Below are 15,578 nucleotides of genomic sequence, written 5' to 3' on the forward strand. Positions count from 1 at the left end.
ACAAGACCAAAAAATTGTACAAACAAAGTAAATTGTTTCTTAACAGTTTAAACACTTTTTTACCAATGAGACATAATGTTTTGACTTCTCTTTAGAAAAGATTTACTTTTGTACCATCACTTTACAAGAAAAAAAGAAGAAATATATATCCCTGAAGACCAAAATTCTTGGTCTTAACAAATGCAACAAAAATTTTGGTTGTTAAACAGACCAAATTGTACAAGATTATACAAAAACAGCATCACACAAACTTCTGATAACCATATTATTTTTATAGGACACTCATTTTAATAGTGAAGGTTTTGTATTGTTATGCCAAATTGCTACTGTCACATCAGGTCTAAGGGACCATTCACAATGAATTTTGTCAACTTAGCTTACACACACTAAGTCCACGGGACTCACATTGAATACAATCAGAATATAACAGATTACTTGTTAGCATACCTGACATTGTGTAGAATATATGTAACTATGTGTAAATATGCACTAGACTCGAGATGTCTTGTCTTTTGACTTGCTGTGATTCTGACGCCCTCTAATTGTTCCTTTGTCTATGTTCCTTTGTTCTGTCTTCCCGCGTCTGTGTCATGTGACGTCTCGTTATAAAAGGCGTTGGCGCCGGATTTTCAAAAAGTGCTGGAGTTGCTGTTATATGTCACCGTTTATTACAGGGTGAAAAATTTTTTTTATACCAATAAAGATATTTTAAACCACAAGAGAGTCCGTCTGTTACATATAGAAAATTAAAGCTAGGGATTATACGGTTATGTTGCGGTAAAAACTTGTGAGCAGTCCCACTCACGAGAACCAGATCCACCAATCTGACCTTCAATCAATCATAAACAAAATTGGATAAGTATTTTCAGCTTATCTTATCACATGCAACTTCACATGCCCTAAATTTTCTTGAATAATTATGATTTATTAAAATGAGCATGGTATAATAGAACATTACTGTATAGCATTTAACGGAACATGAAATGCAGTCTATGTAATTTATTTAAAAAAGCACGGCCTCTGAGAGATCTGGTGCCAGTAATTATACACATGCTTGCAGACGTGGAAACTGCTGCAGAACATGCTAACTTCATAACAATTCAGTTTATAATGTAATAATGATAACATTTCTATTACAACGACAGAAGAAATATGACATGAACAACTATCAATTCAGAGTTTTATGTTGTAAGCTGAAATCACAATGGAGCTGATCTCCTCAATGCGCTTTTTGAACACAGCTTACACAAGTGTGCATAATTTATTTGTTGTCGACATAGTCGCTATGATATTATATTATGAATAGTTGCTCAGTAGTTTGATTTTTTTTTTTTTGAGAGAGGGAGTGTTGTCGACATCGACAAATAAATCACGCTATCACATCTAACGCAATGTCACGGTTATCTGTTCATGAATATTTGAGTAGTTTTTGTCAACGTTCGCTATAATAGCGGGCTCATACCACTTCTGGGTGCGGTCAGGTTTTTGCTCTTCAGAATGTAATAAGGTAAGCTACATAGAACACTTATAGACATGTACATTTAGTTGTTTATTTATTTCGATATAAAACATTTGGTAAACCGTCGTCACCTATTTGTATTTGATTAAGTCAGGTGATATTAGTATAAAGTCATCTTTTATATATATATATATATATATATATATATATATATATATAGTCGACATGTACGTTCTCCTTTTAGGCAATTGCTTTCCTGGCCGCTACGTTACTGTGCACGTAATCTTTAATTTGCCGAATGTTGTGTAAGTACTATAGCTATATACATACCACGGGGCTGATATCTAAACAAAAGGATTGCAGGGACTGATATCATTGTTACTGTCCAACCAACCGCATGGTTCAGTTCACACAAACAATGCTGTTAACTCGACCCGCTATCAAAAAGTGCTCGCACTTTCTGATAGCGTGTCTCGTGGTGACTCGGTAAAATCCTCGAAAAAAAGCTCGATATCTCGCTTTTTTTCTCGAATTTTACATGAATAGTCACTGAAAACAGAAAAACAAGAAGGAAACAACGTCAGGCATTTAATTTATATTTTAATGAAATTGGAAATTGCAATTCTGAAATACAACCGGCTGATTTGTTAAATCGATAAGTCTACTCAAAGAAGAATCTGTTTGTGTTACACTTTCATCACTGACGTCTGTCTGAGTTCGTATTTTCGGCGGCGTCGGACCATCATCACTCCCGTCAAGGATTCTGCTGATGTGTTGTTCCTGTTGTTCAGACGGCCGTTTATATGAACGAACGCCTAGAAACATATCCGAAAGAAACGAAATAATACTAAAGGATAATATACTGGTAAAATATGAGCCCCTTTCCCTAATAAATGAGTAAATGAAAATAACATCACAACTGATTGTAACCACAGTGTTGTAAAATCTGTGCATAAACTTATTAGTACTATAAAATAAAATAATACTTAAAAAGACATCAGTGGGGATCTTCGTGGCAAAATGAATTTGCCTGGAGTCTAGGCCTACAGCAGTTGAGAGACAATTAAGAATTAATCTAAATTATTGTGAAATTTTAGATTAATACAAAACAGTTACACGCACTTAAATTTTGTTGTCTATGTATGGTATTGATGATATTTACGTACCTTCGACTGAACGATGCCCTGTTTTGGTCATAATTAGCTGCTCATCGACACCTCTCCGAAAGAGACGCGTCGCAGTAGTTGCCCGCAGAGAGTGGTTGGTGTAGAATCCTTTCAGGCCAGCCTTTTCACACGTTTCTCGGGTGAAGTTTGACAGGGTATTCACACCAATCGGCTGTCGACTAAACCATACGTCTTCCCGCCATTTCTGCAAAGGCTGGAGGTAAAAAGAATCGTCTCTGTTATCTTTGGGGATAATTCCATATATTTCTTGTAAATCCTTACATGACATCGCTCCGGGCAGTCTGCGTTAGCAAAATGGGTCACTTGCTTTGGTACTAATTTGCGATGTTTTAGGCCACCTTGACACGTTTTAGAGACGTCCTTTGAATATTTCAAATAAGCAATTTCACCTTCAGGTCCGTGGAGCGTAATTTGAGGTGATTTATATCGCAGTCGTCGATGTTTCTGTCCACCTCGTAATCCGAAATTTTTGCCATTCAAATAGTGCAGTGTACGCACGAGTACTTTGGGATTATAGTCGCCCAGCGCTTTCGATGACCACAGCTTGCTTTCATCCTCCAAAGAAATTGCTTGGGCCTTTTTGGTGTTACATCCAAGGCCAGTATGAGAAAGACGTTTCATCTCAGAATCTAATACTTGTCGGAGACCCACAAATTGATCAGAATTTAATAAATCAATCCCTCGCTTCGACTCAGTGCGAATGTAACTCTGCAGTCCCATCACAAGGGACAGGAGTGTCCTTGGAGGATATTCCGTACCGTTCTCTTTTCTCACCTCCAGTATAAATTTGGATATCCAGTACTGAAGTTCCTCGTCAGAGAGATTTGTCAGTGGTTTCATTATTTTATTCCATTTATTAATGGCAATGTCGTTTCCTTGATAACCGTGCAACCGTGTGTTGTTTCGCGCCACTGCCCACTTATTCCATGTATTAAGTGCCCACATGTTACGACGCAACGTGTTCTTAGGTAAGCTTGCTTTTGAGCGCAACTCCATTTCCTCATCTGTTACTGGGATAGCGAACCTTTTACTGCTATTCCCCTCCTAAAAACAGGATAATATCATAAGAAAACGCATTTTGTCAAATATGTCAATTTTCACGTTTTTCGAAAGCAATGGATCTCATCCGTTCAAATGTCAAGGTACAAATGCATTTTGTCGTATAATTATGTAGTGGTAATACATATGGAAAAGATAAACATAAATGAAAAATGTGTATTTTTGTTATACGCACCTTCATCTCAGCCGAGAAAGCCTGCTGCTCCTGCTGCTGCTTCGCGTCTAAATAACACATTTCTGCATTTTGACTTGCGCTTATAAGTTCGTCGTCTGAAATGTCAGAAAATTGTTGCACAGTTTCAAAATGAGACTTCTCTGCCTTTTGACTTGCGCTTATAAGTTCGTCGTCCGAAATGTCAGAAAATTGTTGCACAGTTTCATAATGAGACTTCTCTGCCGTTTGACTTGCGCTCACGAGTTCGTCGTCCGATACATCAGAAAACAGCATTTCTGCAATGTCGCTGTCAGCTTTGCCGAAAAATTAATGAGAGTGACTGCCACGTGCGGGAGATGGGCAGGAAACTGCCACGTGCGGGAGATGGGCAGCCAACTTCTCACAGAAAAACCACTGACCCATATCTCTGACAAAGCACACGCAACCACAAACCATTCACACAAATGAAAATAATTGGACGGTGACCACAATTAGACAGAAACTATCGGCGTAAGCGCGGGAAAAGTCCATTCTTTGATATCACCCCATGCGCGGTGATATCAGCGTGTTCTATTCAAAGTTAGGGGGTTTGGGTGAGGAACATGCACGATTTCCCTTAGTATGTATGACAAATAATGCACTGTTACCCCCTCGCCCGATATCCACTATAGCATGCCTCGCTGACGCTCGGCCTGCTATCGTGGATATCGGGCTCGTGGACAGTGCATTATTTACTACATACATACCACGGGGCTGATATCAAAACAAAAGGATTGCAGGGACCGATACTATGAATGAGACGGAGTGACTGCCACGTGCGGAAGATGGGCAGGAAATCGGCCAACTACTCAGAAAACCACTAACGCAAACGAAGATGATTGGACGGTGACCGCAATTAGGCAGTAAACGCGGGGAAAGGCCATTCTCTGATATCACCCCATGCGCGGTGATATCAGCGTGTTCTATTCAAAGTTAGGGGTTTTGGGTGGGGAACACGCACGATTTCCCTTTGTATGTATGACAAATAATGCACTGTTACCCCCTCGCCCGATATCCACGATAGCATGCCTCGCTGGCGCTCGGCCTGCTATCGTGATATCGGGCTCGTGGACAGTGCATTATTTACTACATAATTTCATAGTTTTATTATATTGTCGATATTTGCGTTTAGGTGTTGCTCTCTCTCTCTATTCTTTATTTTGCATTTGTATGTAAACTTATAGTATGTCAGTTTTTTATATTTGTTATTTCAGTATAGTGATTCATTTATTTCTTATTATTATTCCTTTTTATTATTTGTTTAGTTTCACCACTACAGAATGCACTACAGATATCACTGCAAGATAGTTCTTCCGATATCACTTCATTACACCATTAAAGAACATGAAATGACGAATGGGGTTAAGTCAGAGCCGCTGTTTTGTTACCATAACCATATTTAAAAACGAGTTAAAGTAAAAGGCTAAATATTAAATAAATTTTTCTAATTTGTAGCAGGCAACTCGTATTTTATCTGGCCCTGCCAGTGTCCATGACAACATGCCCCAGCTTCCCCCACCACTGCGGTGTGAGTGAAGACCAGCACTGGTGAAACTTCAAGATTCTGTAGACACAATATTGGAGAAACTCCTGCGACATGAAGAGCTGCTTCACCAAATTTTGGGAGCCCCCCTGCCAGCACCTCCACCACCAGACCGCCCCCCCCCCCCCTGCGACCACCTCCACCAGCAGACCAACCCCCCTCCCACCACCTCCACCACCAGACCACCCCCCCCACCACCTCCACCACCAGACCACCCCCCCCACCACCTCTGCCACCAGACCGACCCCCCTGCCACCGCCACCGCCACTAGACCCCCCCCCCTGCCACCTACATCCCCACCTCCACAACCAGACCGACACCCCCTGCCACCTGTTCCGCCACCAGACCGACCCCCCCCCTGCCGCCGCCACCGACTACGGAACCCCACCCCTGCATCCCTTTTGAATTCAGACAGCCCCCTCCCATCTCCCCAACCTCCCCCTGCTTTTCCTAGCCCACCACTTTTCCCTGCATATCCCCAACCCCCGTTTTTTAACATACAAGGAGCACATCACCCCCATGCCCCCTTTCCCTCCACACTACCCGTACCCGTACCCAGTCCCTGCCCCTGCCCCGGCTCGTTCTCAAGGCCAACCTCCCCAGACCCGTCCGTTATTCCCCACTGAGAACGAGCTCCTTGTCCTGAAACAGAATTCCACGGGGGCGACCAATTTTTGCGTTAAGCTAATGTCAGCAGGGAGGAGAGGACGGACCCCACAAAGAATGTGGAAGGATCAAAGAGAGGGGGCGACATGCGGAGTCCGTTGGATAGAATTAGAATACAATTCATACGAAAAGCTGTTGGTCGGTACTTCCCGGAGCAGTAGAGACTGAACAAGAACTTTTGGGGAAAGATGGTTTCTGTCATGAACACTGCAAATAGAAATTTAAGAGCGTGCAACCAAAATTAGCGAAGTGTATATGTTTTAGTATTAGTTGTTATAGTTTATAGTTTAGTATTAGTTGTTATTAATGTTTTTCAAAATAGCATTTCTTCAAATAAGCTTAGATTAAGACTACATTGATTGCCTTTTTACTTTTTCATGTTAATCTTTGATTAATTTTGTGTAATTAAATTCTGTTTTGTGACCGAAGTGACTTTTGTCGTTCATCTTGGCCATTTTAAATTCTCAAAGTCAATCGAAAGCTTATTAAATGGTTATCCAAAGTAGTGCTCTCCTCACTCCTCACTTTTCAAGGACAATAGTTTCTTCAATCCCTTATCACAATAGGAATTGAAGGGAACAACTCGCGATCCAGTATTAATTTTTCACCGCAAATCTTTTAAACGCTTACCGCAAAGCTGTATAGACAAGCCTTTTTATTTTTCCAGTTTATTTCAATTACTGTGGAATGAGCTTCGATCAGTTTGAAATGTTACGCCATTCAGTCATTCCACGTTCAATAATTAAACTTGCACTTACACGGATTGCTAAAAAGCGCACAGTATTGGCCTCGTCTCAACGTAGCAGGGTACAATACCTTTTTATTTTATTAGCCCACAATCACTCGAACTACAGTATATCACACCTCATTTCACGCGTGGCTAGCTGTTTGGGTAAGCATGAACACAAACCAGGCCCGCTAGCAATTTCAGAGGGTGGGGGGGTTCGTTTTCTAAAACTATAAAATCCTCAAGTACATAGGTAAAATTTTACCCAGAGTGGACCTTTTTCCAGCAAAAAAGGTGGTTCTTTCGACCCCCCCGAACCCCCCCCCCCCCCCCCCCCGGCTACGGGCCTGCAACCGTCACCCAAAGTGCATAATCCCAGCCCCTCCTGTCGTCCCTTCACCTGAATAAGATGTCCGTGTTCTGTACGTAGGTCGGCATTGTACCTAATCTTAAGAATGTACAAATAATTTTATTGTCTTCTGTTGAAAATCAGAGCACCGATGGGATCACTTAATTTCCATGACCCACGCGTTGCATATGGTTGCTGTTGATAATAAGGGCAGTTATCATTTCTCTTATTGAAACATAGCCGAAACTTTCTTTTTCCAACAATTTCATTTACAAATAAGGAATGCCATCAATAACAATCAAAATTAAGCATGGCTAAAAGAAAGACATTTTAAGAACTCATCAATATACACAATCTTTTTGATCATTTCGCTCATTTTAAATATTTGAAATATGCAAACAGAACTTCAGAATATCTCTCTAACCCTCTCATTTAACACATATTCCTTACATTGAAGATTGTTACTTTTGAATGAAAAGTTTTAAATTTTAAACCCTCTTATATATCATATCAATAAACCCTCTTATATATCAATAATTAAGTCTACGTTTGGATAAAAATACCACCACAACCTCGTAGGCCTATATGTCTTCACCGTAACAATGCACACATAAGCACCCTGCCTATGGTAAAATAATTTGGAAAAAAACAGCCCTGCGATATAACTAATAACTAAATAAGCATTCTAATCAATATGCGATATAAATATGGTGAACAGAAACATTCCTATTCTGAATGCTGCAAAGGTGAACTGATTAAGACTAATAAATATATATATATATATATATATATATATATATATATATATATATATATATATATATGTATACACCAAGGTAAAAAATTAAGACCTAAAATATAGCCTACACCATTTTCAATCACTTCGCTCCCTTGAAGAATTCCAAATTTGAAAACGGTGCCTCAAACTATAACGTTTACTTAGTACAAATATTCTGTTCGTTCAAACTTGTGTAATTGAAAGAATGTTTTGACTTGAATCCCTCCAATATATTAAATGGGAATACTTATTTAGTCTACATATCAATACATATACATGTATTATGGATAAAATAAGATATTACACAGCCACATACATTATATGCCCTGCCAAATAATTTTCCATAAGCACCCTGTCTGCTACTAAAATGAATATATGTATAAATATCATAGCAAGAAAAAGAAGCCATTGCTTTAATAACTGACCAATTATTCCACCGTAATTAAAAGTCAATTTAAGACACTTGAAGGAAACAGTATCTTAATCATAAAGAACCAAGAAACAGTCATTTTAGTTAAGGAAAACAAGTGGAATTGCAGTTCGCGTTTTCCACGTTACCGTTCATTGTCCGTATTCTTTTGGGTTTCAGTCCGGCTTGTTGTCACTGTTTGCCTAAACGTTTTCTTTGCCCTTGATCGTGTCTTTTTTATCATCGTCAACGTTCGAACTCTGTCATAATTCGTCCGAGATTAAATTAAGAAAGGTGTCCAGGCGGGGAAAGGTGGAGGTCCCAACAATGTAACCCAGTCGTTGGCCGGGTTGCCATTGAAGTCCGCGCAAATACCACGTACTGCATGAGGGCCACCGGTTGCCCACTCACCGCTAGCGTAGATGCTAACTGCGTGTCGATAGACAGAGACAAGTACGAATGGGACTATACGGCAATCTATCGTGATGTTTTTTGCTGTGCCAGAAACCCACGCGGTGCCAGCGGGAGGGGGGAAATATCCTGGTAGGCCTGCGACATCGATGGGGATCCATACAGCGTTAACGACATCCCAATACTGAAAGCGAAATGCAAGAGTATTAATTTAGCGCAATGAACTAAGTATTATGAACATTTTAACTCCAACTGTCAGAGAAACGACAATAAGGGGTGTGGTTAATAACTTGGTGCAAAAAAGTGCCTACATTTCCTAAAAATATTACAAAGAAAACTCACATATAAGCTGACAGTCGATCCCAATGTAGCCATAAAGTAGATGCCAATTGGACACTTCACATATACTACGCTGATGCGCGTTTTAAGTGTTCCACCAAAAAACTCGTGCTCAGTCATCACCCACCATGAATCGTCATTCCAAGGCAGGAGCATAACGCCGTACATATTAACAGGTGAATTGAAAGGGAAGCGTCTGTCATCTAGAGTGTCGTAACGTACATCGCCGTGTCCATAACAGTAGGAATCATTAACTACAAAAACATAAAATTCTTAATATTAACTGAGGATGTCATTTCTTTATGTAAATATCATATGTTATGTGCATGAATATTTGCATTTCAGCTTCAAATAGCTAAAACAACGGTACGAATCAAGTTTCTTGTTCTGCTGAGTATAGAAGTAAAGAAGGCGAAAACAATTTCTTTTTTATGTGGTTCCCCCTCCAACCCACATATGCAGAGACTTTCAGAGAGATGGGAAGGATCCTCTGAAGCCACGGGTTAGTGTGTAAAAGAAAAAAATTACTCAGTTTTGGAGTTGGTTTTTAAAATGCATTCAATCTAGTTATAGGGTATACCCTACTAACTGCAATAATCGATTTTTTTCTGATTAAGGCAGGCTCCATTTAATCTTGTCTATATCTCTGCATTTCATAATAAAATGAGTTTCACTCATTGCCACACAAAAAGCGCAACATATTTGTTGGTTGTCGCAATCACTGTGAACGCTGCATAACAGCAGTAGCGACAAAAACACGTTGCATTTTCGTTGACAATCAAATGCGTCCTGTATTAAGTCCGTTTCTACATCTTACGTTTTCCTGGTCCTTCTGGCAACTGTGCGATGACCAAATAAGGTAACAGTCTTTTTTCAAGCACTGCGGGAGTAGTAACGCCAACTACTGTCGCCCTAGGCCCAACGTTAAACAGGACCAGGGCCACGGCCAATGACATAAGGCGTCGATCCATAATGAGCAGTTATTTAGTTCTCTTGGCAGTCGTCAGTGCAGAGATTTTTATACTCCTCAAGTTCATTAAATTTTCATTGAGGCGGAACAGAAAAGACCAATGAACGTTCTTATAAATTTTTATTTTGACGTCAATTCTACACGTGTCCCTTGTTTCACGTTTACATTGGCCTATCTAGAAAAGGGGCGGAGTCAGTTTATTACAATGGCATATTGCTGGCCGTACGCCTGCAGTCGAAAAACCCTGGAGATAGATAGAATTATCTAGTTTAATAAAGTAAAGAGGATACCCGACTTGAATATATGTGACCTGAAGCCTACAGCCCATTTATTGCCACACATTTATTGCAACATTGATGTGAAACAAAGTTTTCTTGAGTCATAAAACAAGGGAGACAAGGGTATTAAAAGATAAAGGCCAACTAATTCATAGAGCTAATAATGGCATTCACAATTATATTTTTCCTGATGAAAAAAGTTAATAACAGTGACAGATCCAGAGATATTTTCTGACAATTTCCAAATTATCTTTGCTGCGTCATCCCCCATTTTTGACCGTCTTCCGACAGAAAAATTTAGATTCCCTTCAATGTAAACTTAAAAATCTGACTGTCTTCCGGAAGACCCAGAAGACGGCCTAATCCGCCCCTGTATAATCTCTCCCTTCACCCCATTCTTATTCATCCTTTGAGTAATCACTATCGTTACTGTGCCTTAAACCGCCTGCTCCATTACTTGTTGATAATTGATCTGCATTAAAAATGATCTGATATGTTTTGTTAACGAAGGGAATTTTAAAAATATTATATTAATACACCTACAGCTTAAGACTTAATGTATATACATATTGAAAAACCCTAACAAATCCCGAACACAATAGGACTCATTTCTGAAACCTTCTACCTCCTGTAAACAGGAGTGAAAACGTTTCCAAAGTAGCAAAGACGTCGCATATCTAATGAAGTGAATGCGCCAAAAGTTTCTATCTGCCCGTATATTTTGCACATCAAAACCTCATTGCCTGCGTAATAAACCGCTTTAATTACGTCTTATCTTCTTTGTAGATGAAGTAGATCAAATCAGTCAAATGAAACACTGCAGTTTTGGAAAATGTGTCATTTCTCATATAAGGAATATGGTTAACAGTATAATATTTTGGATAACGATTTTATAGCAGGCCCGCACCCAGGAGCCTATTCCAAAAAAAGCATACATCTCTTATACTCAGTATTTTAATGTAATCGTTGGCATCAAATATGGCGACCCACGTAAAAGCTTGACTTGTTAACCCCAAATAGACAGTGAATAGATTCCCCTCGGGGATAACGTACGCAACAAGCATTCAAGAAGGTCGGCCATATTTGATCCGTTGACTAGTTAGTCCGCTGTTGTGAATACGGCCTTACTGACAAAATGTAACAAGGTAATTTAGATTCCTTTGGCAATAAACACTTTTTTGATAACTCCATGTTTTTTCTGTCCTTTTTATGTACAGACACAGATGTGTCTGTACATATAGCCATCATCTGCGTCTGTCGTCGCCGTCGTCGCCGTCGTCGCCGTGCACTCAGCGATAACACGATAAGTGGAATACCGTTTAACATTTTGTATTCAAATTTACAGAACTGATGAATATTCATAATACGCAGGTCAAGTTCGAAAATCAGCATGATCGGGTCACTTTTAGGGAATTTATGCTGTTTTTTCACTTTTTTCAGCATATATGCAGCACCGATAACACGATAAGTGGAAAACTGTTTTACCTTTTAGCTTGAAACTTACAGAACTGATGAATATTCATAATACGCAAGTCAAGTTCGAAAATCAGCATGATCGGGTCACTTTTAGGGAATTTATGCTGTTTTTTCACTTTTTTCAGCATATATGCAGCACCGATAACACGATAAGTGGAAAACTGTTTTACCTTTTAGTTTGAAACTTACAGAACTGATGAATATTCATAATACGCAGGTCAAGTTCGAAAATCAGCATGATTGGGCCATTTTTAGGGAATTTATGCTGTTTTATCACTTTTTTCAGCATTTATGCAACACCGATAACACAATATTTGAAAAACTGTTTTACCTTTTGGCTTGAAACTTACAAAACTGATAAATATTCATAATACGCAAGTCAAGTTCGAAAATCAGCATGATCGGGCCCTTTTTAGTGAAGTTATGCTGTTTTTTTTTCACTTTTTTCAGCATTTTTGCAACACCTATAACACATTTTAAGGAAAATCGATTGGCCAATTGTCTTGAAATTCACAGTAGTGATCAGTGTTACTGAAATACAGATAAAGTTTTGAAAATAAGCTTGATCAGTTAAAGTTTGGTGAAGTTATACCTTTTTTTTGTATATAAGAGTTTTTTCCTCAAATTTAATTCTCAGGCATGTTAACAGTCTCATTTTTTAACTAATTAGATATTTTAAGTTGTTCTTTTGACATTTTCTGTATCTTTACAACCTTGTTAGTCGATTATATAAAAATGATGGTAAACCTGATATTGTGTATTGTTTAATAAGTATCAAAAATGAAAAAAAAACTCATATCTTTACAGTTTGTCACATTCAACCATTCACTATGTTCAGAATCTCAGAATGGAGTAAGTTGGACATTTATAATTGTTCTATTGATATTTTTGCTTTGACAACATATTTTTTTGATTGATCATATAAAAGTGACAGTAAATTGAATATTTTGTTTTATGTAAAAGAGGTGTTGAAAATGGAAATAAACTCTTTCAATACAGTTTTCTCTTGTTTACATTTTGGGATTTTCAAAGTATGACTCTGAACTCTATGGGCTAGTCACATTTTCTGAATATCCATGATACTTTTATTTCATTATTAAAAAATTGACTGTGCAGTTAAACATAATGTATTATTGCATCAGAATTGTCAGTCTCCTGTTTTTGTGCATTATTGTTTTCTGCTTTTCTTAAGGTGTGACTTATGGGCCTGAAGACCTTTGATAGACAAATTTGTGTGGTCAGTCTTTAAATTCCCCTTGGGTATTCACTAGGCCAAGTTTAGTGCTATAAACTCATTTGCCTAATTAAGTGGCCATTAAATTAGATTACATAAAGCACACTTGTTGATATTTCCCTGTAAACTCCCAAAGGTTAAGCTCTCTGCTAGATAACATAGTGGCCATAATAAGGAAGCAGTGAATAACAGCTTCATTAGATAATATTTTTGTTGTTTTCTTTTTAATTTTTTCTCCAACACTGGCATTTACAAGATGTGACTTTTAACTCACATCCACCTGAGGCTCCGCACATTTTCTGTATTTCCACATAAGCAGTTGTATTGCTATTCATGTCTTTAAACACTATTTAATATTATCTTATGCACTGTCATCATTTTTCATATATTGGGACTTTCATCATGTGAATTTTAACTCTCATGGTGCTGAAACTGTAATCTTATTGAAGGGGTGGATTGAGACCATCTTCTGGGTCTTCTGGAAGACAGTCAGATTTTAAAGTTTATATTGATGAGTATCTATTTTTTTTTCTGTTGGAAGACCATCAAAATGGAGGATGGATCAACAAAAATACTTTAGAATACTGTCAGAAAATATTTCTGGATCTGCTACTGTTATTGACCATGTTACCTGTTGTGCATGATGAAAAATCAGTGTTGACTGACTGTGCTATTATAAGCATTATTTATTATTAATCAAAATTGACAAAATGACCTCTTTTGCATCTTTTTTTCTGTTTTTTTGTCTGTACATTTGACAGCTTTGCTGCCTTGTTTATTTTTCTCACAGCGTCACTATTTTAAAACCAGTTATTATATTCCTTTTAATGGCCACCCCCTAGCAATCACTTCACTGTTATTTTATTTTACTTTGAACTTTATTTATAGAGGGTAATATTGTTAAGCGTTAAGTCCGTAGTCCGATTTGATTACTACAGATTAGTGTTGGGTTAGGGGGTAGTCGGTTAATTTAGAGTAGATGGACTTGATATCGATATCACACACCCCCCCGTGGGCTGTGACAACGGCCTTGTTTTCTTCTTATTGTCATCAGTGAATTCTTTTTCATTTGAAGCTTTTTAATTACTGTTTAAGAGCTGAGGGAAAACGTTTCCAAAATAGCAAAGACGTCGCATATCTAATGAAGTAAATGCGCCCAAAGTTTCTATTTACCCGTATGTTTTGCAAATCAAAATCTTATCGCCTGCATAATAAACCGCTTTAATTACTTTTGATCTACTATGTAGATGAAGTATATCAAATAAGTCAAATGAAACACTGCATTTTTGAAAAATTGGTCATTTCTGATATAAGGAATATGATGAACAGTATAATATTTTTGATAAGGAGCTTATATCAGGGCCGCACCCAGGGCCGTATTCCAGAAAAAAATGCATTTCTTATACTCAGTATTTTTTAAAATGTGATCGCAGGCATCTGTTTTATTGACAAAAATTAACAAGGTAATTTTAATGCCATTGGATATGAATAGGTTTTCTTACTGTGCTAATAGTCCTCTCTTTCCTCCCTTTTTGTTTTTTTCACGACAACGTCAGTACAGTTGAATATAGACATCGAAACCCGTTATTATATTTCTTTTATTCTTACCCCCCAGCAATCAGTTTACTTTTACAACCTCCCTTCACATATTTTGCTTTCAACAATAATAATTAATGATAATAAACAACAGTCTCTGAGATCCTTAGACAATTCGATGAAAGCAAATTACAGGAAATTGCTGACTCAACATTGGACTGGTCTTGGACAAACAACATGCAATTAAACAGGAAAAAAACCAAACAAATGGCCATATCATTTAAACGCAAGAATGCAGATATCCCTAAGCTCATTATTGACAAAACAGATATTGAATTTGTAGAATCATTTAAATTACTTGGAGTGTATATCTCTAATGACCTCACATGGAAAGTACATGTAGACAAAATCACTAAAAAAGCAAGCAAAAGGATTTATTTCCTTCAGCACCTTAAGCGTGCAGGCCTTACAACTGATGACCTAGTAACTTATTACCAGACGGTCATAAGGCCAGTTTTGGAATATGCTGCCCCTGTCTGGCACTTTGGATTAACAAATGAATTGAATGCCTTAGTAGAAAAGTCTCAAGAAAGAGCTCTTAAGATAATTTATCCTGGACTTGAATATGACGCTGCTTGTGAACATAGTAAACTTGGACTACTGAGTGAAAGACGGATCAATGCATGCAAAATATTGTTTATTAGTATATCAAATGAACCGGATCATAGACTGTATTATCTTTTGCAACCAAAACAAAATGCCAAATATTCATTGAGGGAACAGGAAACTTTTAAAAGACCTAAAATTAAAACCAAACGATCAATGAGTGACTTTTTAACAAGTGCCATATACAAGTTTCAGAATTAACTGATAGACCTTTATTCTTTCTTTTTTTTAACCTTGCATTTTAGATATTTTATTTTAAATTTGCTTACATATGTCTTTTAATATCCCTTTGTTCTTA

The 15,578-nt window shown here is 37.9% G+C and overlaps 2 protein-coding genes across 2 annotated transcripts; both read right to left on the reverse strand.

Annotated features, from left to right (window-relative positions):
* Positions 1 to 2,038: 2,038 nt before the first annotated feature.
* On the reverse strand, positions 2,039 to 4,594 carry LOC106151891 (zinc finger MYM-type protein 2). Its single transcript, XM_013525330.2, has 3 exons — positions 3,881 to 4,594; positions 2,626 to 3,690; positions 2,039 to 2,274 (listed from the first exon to the last, which is right to left on the reverse strand). The coding sequence occupies exons 1-2, from the start codon at positions 4,151 to 4,153 to the stop codon at positions 2,785 to 2,787; spliced, it is 1,179 nt and encodes a 392-aa protein (XP_013380784.2). The 5' UTR covers positions 4,154 to 4,594; the 3' UTR covers positions 2,039 to 2,274; positions 2,626 to 2,784.
* Positions 4,595 to 7,430: 2,836 nt separating this feature from the next.
* Positions 7,431 to 10,123, reverse strand: LOC147762059 (uncharacterized). Its single transcript, XM_087010315.1, has 3 exons — positions 9,938 to 10,123; positions 9,124 to 9,374; positions 7,431 to 8,965 (listed from the first exon to the last, which is right to left on the reverse strand). The coding sequence occupies exons 1-3, from the start codon at positions 10,089 to 10,091 to the stop codon at positions 8,651 to 8,653; spliced, it is 720 nt and encodes a 239-aa protein (XP_086866441.1). The 5' UTR covers positions 10,092 to 10,123; the 3' UTR covers positions 7,431 to 8,650.
* Between the last annotated feature and the right edge of the window lie 5,455 nt (positions 10,124 to 15,578).

The sequence above is a fragment of the Lingula anatina genome, chromosome 4, assembly GCF_051362555.1.
Source record: "Lingula anatina isolate TDL-2025a chromosome 4, LinAna3.0, whole genome shotgun sequence".
Classification (NCBI taxonomy): Eukaryota; Metazoa; Brachiopoda; class Lingulata; order Lingulida; family Lingulidae; genus Lingula; species Lingula anatina.